At 52.5% G+C, this 9,242-nt stretch overlaps 1 protein-coding gene across 2 annotated transcripts; it reads right to left on the reverse strand.

Annotated features, from left to right (window-relative positions):
• Nucleotides 1-1,227: 1,227 nt before the first annotated feature.
• On the reverse strand, nucleotides 1,228-9,242 carry NRSN2 (neurensin 2). 2 transcript variants are annotated; one of them, XM_072800439.1, is made up of 3 exons: nucleotides 9,034-9,242; nucleotides 5,031-5,225; nucleotides 1,228-2,907 (listed from the first exon to the last, which is right to left on the reverse strand). In XM_072800439.1, exons 2-3 carry the CDS (start codon nucleotides 5,214-5,216, stop codon nucleotides 2,482-2,484), a joined length of 612 nt encoding a protein of 203 aa, XP_072656540.1. In that variant the 5' UTR covers nucleotides 5,217-5,225; nucleotides 9,034-9,242; the 3' UTR covers nucleotides 1,228-2,481. The 2 variants fall into 2 exon arrangements, with proteins under 2 accessions (XP_072656540.1, XP_072656541.1); XM_072800440.1 differs by lacking the exon at nucleotides 9,034-9,242 and adding an exon at nucleotides 8,201-8,883.

Consider the following 9,242-nt stretch of genomic DNA (forward strand, 5'->3'; position numbering starts at 1 on the left):
CCACAGAGCATTTTGGTTTTACTGTGTGAGGTGAGAGCCATGGGAGGTGCCGAGCAGAGAAGGGCATGACCTAACTTTGGTTATACATGGATCTGCCTAATTAGAGCACTGCAAAGATTAGACTCGGGGGTGGGGGGAGCACGAAGGGGAAAGCTGGGAGACCAGGGAGAAGCTGGTGTAATAATCTCAGTGAGAGGCGATGGTGGCTCAGGCCAAGAAGAAGCTGTGATGATGGAGAGAAGTGGCCAGGTCAGGCCGCATTTGCAAGGTTGGCTAGGCGCTGGGTTGGATTCGGAAGGTGAGGAAAGACAGGAGCTAAGGATGGCTCTGAGGGTTTGGCTTAGAGAGCCAGCAGGGAGTTGGAGCTACCACCTTCTCAGGGGTGAGTGACATAGCAGGGGTGGGGCGGGAGGGGAGGGTTGACGGGAGCATTTTGGGATAGTTGAGCTGGGATTCAACATGCAGGTGAACACGGCTGGAAATACAAACCTGCCATCTGGGAGCCAGGTTTGGGAATGATAGTCCTCACCTCATAAGTTGTTAGGAGGGTAAATGAATGAATTTGTGTCTGTAAGGCACTGAGAAGAGGGCCTGGCCTCTGGTAAGTGCTCATGGGGGTTAGGTGTTCTTGTTGCTCTGGAAGAAATCCCAGCTTTGGCTCTGACTCCCTCTTCCAGAACTCCAGGCTTCACATCCCCCTGGGGATGGGACAGTAGGTTGTCAAGATGGTGGAGAAATTTCCTTTCCAATAAGTTAGTGTTTAAATCCATCCTTGAGGGGCACCTGGGTGGGTCAGTCGATTTAGGGTCTGCCTTCTGCTCAGGTCAGGATCCTAGGATTCTGGGATGGAGTCCTGCATCAGCCCCACAGCATCAGCCCCACAGCATGGAGCCCCCACATTGAGCCCCCAGATCAGGCTCCCTGCTGGGTGGTGAGCCTGCTTCTGCCTCTCCCTCTGCGGCTTCCCCTGCTTGTGTGCTCTCTCTCTCTCTCTCAGATAAATAAATAAAATCTTTTAAAAAAATAATAAATCCATCCTTGGGTCATTTCTCTGACCACTAGTTAACTCATCTGTAAAATGAAGATAATAGTCCCCTTTCTCAAAGAGTGATCATGAGGAGCTAATGAGAAATAGTGGATTTAAGTACCCAGCACACGGTGGGAGCTCCCAATAGTCTTTTTCCTCTCTACTCGTGGCACGTAGGGAGAAAAGAAGCAAAGTCAGTATCCATCCCAGCTGTTTATTGAAAGGGAAGGTAAGACTGAAGGTGTGCAGGATGGGGAAGGGGCATGGGGCACAGGGGCAGTAGTGCCTGCCTGGTAGGGGAACGGAGACCCCTCCAGGCCGGAGGTGGGACCTGGGCCGGGTGCAGCGGCGCCTCTCTCCAGCTATCTTGGAGCTCCCCCTCGTGGGATGAATGGAGATGATGTGTCTGGCTGCAGAGCCTGCTGGATGGAGGTGCTGGTACCCCCAGTAGGACACATTTGTTACAGGGTAAGTTCAGGACTTGTGGATGATGGTTTCTAGGGGAATGAATATCGAGGGACAAAGACATCCCAGCTCTCCTACCCCTGGCTCTTAGAGACCATTTAAATGCATGTTCAAAGTATCTTCTGAGCCATGTAGGACCATCAGGCCTCCAACCAGGCTCTCTGGATCAACCATCTTCCACTCCTGGAGGTTCCCTGGAAGCCAGGAAAGTGTCCAGCAGGCCCCCTGTTCCAGCTGTAGAACAAGAGTTGGCCCAAGAGGGGACGGAAGATGTGGGTCCAAATTCCTGCAGACGGCCAGCCTCCCTCAGCCACCTCATCTGTAAACTGAGGCTAATCATAGCCCATGATGGGTGGGACGGAGGGGCTCTGATGCCAAAGCACACATAGAAAACCTTCTGTGGGAGGTGACTATTTGCACCATCCTGGAGGTGAAGTCCAAGTGAATGTTTCTGACCCATCCTCGGGCATCCTGGAGTAGCTGACATAGGAAGGGGTCAGGGGATGAGAAAGACTCCACTACCCCTCCCCCCAACTTTGTCTATGGAGAGTAATGCTCATAGCTGGGGAGAAGAGGAAAGTCATGGAACTCTAGAACCTAATCCAAACCCCTCATAGTACAGAGACAGGAACTGATGGTCTGAAAGGATAAGTGGCTTGCCCGGGGTCACACAGAGTGGATGGGGATAGATGGGGATAGATCAAGGAGGATGTTTTCTGCTCCTGAAGGGTCTTGGGAAGGAGGGTTAGGTGGGAAGTTTTGGGAGGACTTGGGAAAAGTTGGCATTTTGGATGAGTTGGGGCCCAATCCTTGGGAAGGGGCACTGGGATTTGAGCTCCAGACTCTCTTGACCTAGGGTTCTGGGGGCATAAGTGGAAGGGGCCCCACTGAAAGTGAGAAGTTAGTGACACAATTGGAGGGCAGGGTGTGGTGGGACAGAGGAATGGTCCAGACCCAGGTCTGGCTCCTCCTCTGGCCTTGTGGGCAGCTCAAGAGTCCCGCTTGGGCTGGATGGTCTGCACAGACGATTGCCCAAAGGGGCTGGCAGGTGGTGAGAACCAACACTGGCCATTGGCGTCTCGGAAGATGGGCGACAGCTGCTGTTCTGGCTCATCCCCGAAGATCTCCACGTGGCCATCAGCGTCGGGGTCCAAGGGTTCTGCCTTCATGTCCTGGCTCAGCCAGCCAGTCACGGCCCAGAAGAGGCAAATGGCCAGCAGGATCCCAGCCGCCACACAGAGTGCTGTGCCTGCCAAGCGGCAGGTGCCCAGAGCCTGGTTGTAATCGGCTGCCCGCTGATCCAACACCAGGAACTCCCCCTCTCCGATGCCCTCCAGCTTGGGGGGTACTGCATAGCCGGTGGTCAGGGCTGCCACACCCAGCAGCAGAAGCAGGGTCCCCGAAGACAGACTGATCTGGAGACAGGCAGACAGATTTGGAGGTAGCCAGGGCTGGCCGGGGGGCCCCCCAGGTGATCCCAACTGGACTTAAAGGTAACACCTTGGTCTAACTTTAAGAGATAGGAATCACAGGGGATTCACAGAACACATCTTCTAAGATCTAACTGATGAAGGGCACAGCTGTCAGGTTCTATTTGGAATCTTGAGGCCCCTTGGTCAATGAATGTCCTTTCTAGCTCCCACTTAGTGGGTTTTTCTGTCTACCTTGAGTTTTCCTCCATTGTTATTTGGGTCCCGTCTCATCTCTCTGTCCCATCTACTTATTTCTCAGTCAAGATAACTCCCACACATCCTTCAGACCTCATCTCAAACCTCATCTCCTCAGGGAAGCCTCTCAGGATGCCCCTGGGACTGGGTCAGGGTCCCCTGCTTTGCATTTGTACAAACCTGCATACATTTGTTCTTCAGTGCACTCACCCTGGTGCACACTTGAACATGTACTCTCATTACTACGGGAGTGAGGTCGGCCTGCCCTGCTGGAATGAGAGCCTGGAGAGCCATGAGAACAGACACAGTCTGGATCCCCATGGCACTGGCACAGAGCCACAGCTGAGTGAATGTTTGCAGAATGACTAAATGAACTACAGCGAGAAGCTCCTAGAGGACAGGGACCAACCACATCTTGAATTCTCTGTCCTCAAGAGCCTAGCACAGTGCCTGGCAATTAGAAGATACTCAAAATTTAAAAATACATACTCACCCTCTCCGGAGAATCTTCCCTGATCACCCCAGGTACCGAGAGCGTTTCCTCTCTGATCATTTGTCCTGAGGTTGTGCATTCACTCTACGTATCTTGGCACTTTGCCTCCCCTCTAGAATGAAGCCCTTTGAAAGCAGAGAGGAAGGACCCTCTGCCTCAGTCCCCTTACAGTATTTGCAAAGAGCTGTGCCCATTGTAGGGATTCAGCTTACTGTCACCTTTCCCTACACTGTGAGCCCTCACTGACCACTCTCCCTGGCAGTTATAGACACTGTTTCTCTAATGTCTTCGACTGCCCTGGCAACGGAACCTCAATATATCATTGTGAAGCCACAGTAAGATTTAACTGAGATGAAGCCCACTTCCTGCCAGTCAGTGTTTACTAGCCCCCTGGCCACCGTAATTAGTTCAGAGAAAGGCATGTGATCCAATCAGAGCCAATGCAATGCTCGGCAGGACTGGAAATGGAAAGCATTGCTTCTTTTCTGAAGGAAATACTGGAGGAAATTCTGATTTCCTGTAGATGGTATGGAGTGAAACACTGAAGATCAGCATGGTAGCAACTACCTGGGGAACATGTGGGTAGATCCTGAAGTTAAATGAGTCACAGAGTAGGGGCACCATGGTGGGGTGGGGGGCTGAAGACTAAGAGAAATCTTGAACCGCTGGATTGACCTTTGTCTGAAGTTGCTCAACCTCTGGTCTTTTCAATAAAATGACCTACATTTTCCCTTTATTGTTTAACCCGCTTGAATTTTTTAAAAAAATATTTTATTTTTAGGTAATCTCTGTACCCGGTGTAGGGCTCAAACCTGTAATTCTGAGATCAAGAGTTGTACGTTCTACCAACTGAGCCAGCCAGGTGCCCCAAATTTGTAAGGGTTTGAATGACTTAACAGTAGCCATTTGCCAGTTTTTTTTAAGTAGGCTCCATGCCCAATGTGGGGCTTGAACTCACGACCTTGAGATCCAGAGTCACATGCTCTACCAGCTGAGTCAGCCAGGTGCCCCCTAACTGGGTTTTTGTTGCTGTTGTGGTTGCTTGCATGTGCAAGACTCCTACCTGCTATACCTTCCCATTTCTTTTTTTTTTAATTTTTATTTATTTATGATAGTCACAGAGAGAGAGAGAGAGAGAGAGAGAGAGAGAGAGAGAGAGGCAGAGACATAGGCAGAGGGAGAAGCAGGCTCCATGCACCGGGAGCCCGACGTGGGATTCGATCCCGGGTCTCCAGGATGGCGCACTGGGCCAAAGGCAGGCACCAAACCGCTGCGCCACTCAGGGATCCCCGACCTTCCCATTTCTTTCTATCCACTGATCCCATCTCCTCCCTGCAGCCACAGGAAATCACAAAAGTTGTTCTTCCTCTGGCCTTACCTTCCAGCACAGTGAGGGCCAGGGTCGGCGGGGACACAGAATAGGAGGCCCCTCAGGGTCATCGCTGAGGGCTGTACCTGCACAGTCTTCATAGAAGAGATGCAGGTAGGAGCGGACCCCATACCATTTGCCATCTTCCACATTGGGGCCGCGGCTACAGCTGCAGGAACGGTCACAGTCTGGCATCGTGGATCTCTGTGGGGGAAGTAAGTTGCAGTGGACAGCGGGAGCGATCCGTGAGACCCTCCCAGGCCCCTGAATCTTTGTGTGTCATCTACTTTTCCTCCCATTTTAGGTAACCCACACTCATAATACAGCCTGGTCTTCTAGATACTGATTTGTCTTTCTACACATACACTGTGAATGAGTCAGTGCATAGGATCTCTTAAGGCCAGTGCTTGACATTTGTAGATGCCAATAAATAAGCTTGTTTAGTCTGGAGGCCACCCAGTGGCTAGGACTGTGAGTTTTGGGGTCTGACTGTCAGGATGAAATCCCAGATCCACAACTTCCTGGCTGTGTGGCCTTAGGCGAGTGCCTTCCCCTTTCCAAAAATTGGTTTCCTCATCTGTAAAGCAGCTAATAATCACACCTGCTTCACACAGTTACCATATGTGAGGCCAAGAAATAGTACCAGTTATCATTACTATTACTATAATTTCTTAATATTATTATTTTTAAAGATTTTATTTATTTGACAGAGAGAGGGGGAGGGGAGCACAAGCAGAGGGAACAGGCAGAGGGAGAGGGAGAAGCAGGCTCTCTGCTGAGCAGGGAGCCCGATGTGGGACTCAATCCCAGGACTCCAGGACCATGACCTGAGCTGAAGGCAGATGCTTAACCAACTGAGCCACCCAGGTCCCTCTCTTCATTATTACTTTTATCCTAAACTTTTTGGGTCCCATATCTGGAGTAAGAGGTTCTCATCCCCCATCTCCTCTCAAAATCTTCCCCTCTTTTGGTATTCTTGGGGATAACTGTCATCATGGCTGACACTTGCCCAATCAGGACAACTTCCCCAGGTGCAAGGTTCTAAAAAATCCCTCCCCAGGGCTGCCCCCTCACAAGGCCACAACCTCCAAACCCCAGGTCATCTTGACTCCAGAGGAGGTGAAAGTCAGGAGCCCTCTTAGGTTCAAGGGTTTTTAGCTTTCTAGGGAAACCTATCTAAGAACCCCTCCTTTTTTAAGAATACATTGTTTATTGAGGTATACTTGACAAAAAGCATATTAGTTTCAGGTGTACAACATAATGATTTGGTATTTGTTTTTTGTTTTAAACATTTTTTTTAATTTTTATTTATTTATGATAGTCACACAGAGAGAGAGAGGGAGGGAGGCAGAGACACAGGCAGAGGGAGAAGCAGGCTCCATGCACCGGGAGCCTGATGTGGGATTTGATCCCGGGTCTCCAGGATCGCACCCTGGGCCAAAGGCAGGCACCAAACCGCTGCGCCACCCAGGGATCCCTGATTTGGTATTTGTGATGATCACCATAAGAAACCTAGTTAACATCTGTTGCTGTACCTAGTTACCAATATATTTCTTTCCCTATGAGAGAACTTTTAAGATCTATTCTTTTAGCAACTTTAAAATATGCAATACAGTATTATTAACCATAGTCACCATGCTATACATTATATCCTTGTAACTTATTTATTTTATTACTGGAGTTTGTACCTTTGGCCCCCTTCACACATTTTGCCCTGCCTCTGGCAACCACTAATCTTAAGAATCTCTCTTTTCGGGATGCCTGAGTGGCTCAGCCCTTGAGCATCTGCCTTTGGCTCAGGGCGTGGTCCCGGGGTCCCAGGATTGGGTCAGGCATTGGGCTTCCCTGCATGGAGCCTGCTTCTCCCTCTGCCTATGTCTCTGCCTCTGTGTGTCTCTCATGAATGAATGAATAAATCTTTAAAAAAAAAAAATCTCTCTTTTCACAGAGACGCTGAAAACTTGGTAATGGATACTTGTGTATCCATAGGCAGATAGGACTACAACCAAAGTAGGGGATGAGGGGAAGGGTGGGTATGGGAAGGGTGTGTGTGTTTGCACTGGTGAAGGACTGGGCTCCTGTGTCAGCACCCCTGAACAGTTTCAAACAAAATAAAGCAGTGAGCATGGTGCCTGGGTGACTCAGTTGGTTGAGTTTCTAACTCTTCATTTCAGCTCAGGTCATGATCTCAGGGGTTGTAAGATTAAGCCCCCAAGTACTCAGGGGGTGCATTTTGAGATTCTCTCTTTCCCTCTCCCTCTACCCCAACCCCTGCTCACAGGCTCTGTCTCACTAAATACATAAAATCTCTAAAAAATAAAAATAAAGCAATGCACTTACACCGAAGGATAAGACAAATTTCTAGACCCCCCTCTAACTTCCAATCAGATGCGGCCTTCAATTTCCTGCATGGAGACACTCACCAGCACCCACATACACAGCACAGACAGGCATATACATACACAAATCAGAGACATACCATGGACTGATGCACATACACACCAGAGACACACACCAACACGGATACACAAACCTAACAGAGAAATACTCAGGCACACATATACCACAGAGAGACATATTCAGATAGACACACGTAGCACAGAGAAACAGACACACAGACACACCACACACAAAGACACTCCACAGATACACACACACACACACACACACACACACACACACACACAGCCAAAGCGTGCTGGGGCGACCCTTGGAGCCCCCACGGATCCACACAAGCGCCAGAAGTGCTTTTCTTAAAAGCCTGTCTATAAATAAATCGCGGCTCTTCTCAACCCTCACCCACAACTCGGGGGAAAAAGAAAATAAAAGGAAAAGACAAAAACTACATATTTTTGGACAGTGAATGGGAAAAGGCAGAGACCAAAAACGAAAGAGAAGAAGCCGACGCGCGGTCCGGGGAGGGAGCGGGGATCGCCCCGGAGGCCGGTGGGCGGGGCCCCGAGGGGTGTGGCCAGTGCGGGACCCGCCCCGGCCCGGCGCCCGCGAGGCTCCCGGGGGTCCGCAGGGTGAGTGCGGGCGGGGGCCGTCGGCGTTAGAGCAGCGACTATTCGTTAAACACCCTAGGAGGGGAGAGGGAGCAGGGAAGAGAGGCTCAGGAATTGTTGGTCTGGGCCAGCTCCTGCCCCTGCAGCTCACGGTCCCTCTTCCCCTAACTATACCTCGTCACTGGATCTCGCTGGGACTGGAGAAGGAAGGTGACCTTGACGCCGCCTCCCCCTCGGCCTGGCCCCTCCTCCTCCCGAGTTAAGGTTGCGGGGAGCGGGTCCGGCGATCAGGGGGAGGGGGACAGAGGAGGCTCCGGACCCCGCTGCGGGTACCCGGGACGCCGGTTGCCATAGAAACCGCTGGGGAGGTGTCCTTGGGCAGGAGGAGGGAGGAGCTCGGTGTGAAAGGAGCGGGAAGAGGAGGGGGCCGCAGGGTCCGAGGGGGGAGACTGCGGCGGCGGCGAGGGGAGGGAGGAGTAGGCGAAGGTGACAGGCGCGAGGGCCTGAAGACGGATGGAATCTGTTGCCTGCGCCGCCTCAGTTCTCCTTCCCAGACCCCCAGGCCCTCCCACTCCAGTGGCCCGGGCTGCCCTGGCTCCGTGAAGGGGCGCCCTGCTGGGGGGCCAGTTCCTCCCGCTCTACACCGCACCACTGTTTCTGACCGGCCCACCAGTCCCCTGGTCCAGATCAACAGCCGCCTTTCCCCCAGGAGGAAACTGAGGCACGGAGGGTGGGAATAGGTTTTTAGCAAAGAGGTGGGTAGCGTCTCGTCCTCTGAAGCCTCTGCGCATCCACTCGGCACTGAGGTGTCTCCGGGAGATGGGGCTGGTGAGATCTCTGCCCCCTGCCACTTCTCTGGGACCTCACCTCCCAAAGCCCAGGGCACACCAAGGCTCGGGCGCCGCCGCCCCGTCCGAGGCTGGACGCGGCCGGGCTGGGGATGCGGGCTGAGGTGGGGCTCCCCGGAACCCGGGAGAAGGCGGGGTGGGGGTCAGGGCCGAGCTCACCTCTCCGCCTGCTGTCTCCGCCGAGCGGGAGCCAGAGCGAGAGCCGAGCAGAAGCTGCTTTTGTCGGCGCCTGCGCCGCAGCCCGGGGGCGGGGGTGATACGGGGGTAAGAGGGGGGCACCCGCCCGCCCCAAGGGCTGGCTCTGCAGATTGCGGACCCCTGCAGGATGGATAGCCCCTGTCTCCTTCCAGAGTTTCCTTCTCACTCTG

This window comes from Canis lupus, chromosome 26 (assembly GCF_048164855.1).
Source record: "Canis lupus baileyi chromosome 26, mCanLup2.hap1, whole genome shotgun sequence".
In the NCBI taxonomy this organism is placed as follows: domain Eukaryota; kingdom Metazoa; phylum Chordata; class Mammalia; order Carnivora; family Canidae; genus Canis; species Canis lupus.

What these genes read in the sequence shown, in the direction of transcription:
- NRSN2 (XM_072800439.1), bottom strand. Translation starts at nt 5,216, where the DNA reads ATGCCAGACTGTGACCGTTCCTGCAGCTGTAGCCGCGGCCCCAATGTG. An exon ending in GGCCCTCACTGTGCTGGAAG is followed by an intron (nt 2,908 to 5,030) that starts GTAAGGCCAGAG and finishes GCCTGTCTCCAG; the next exon opens with ATCAGTCTGTCTTCGGGGAC.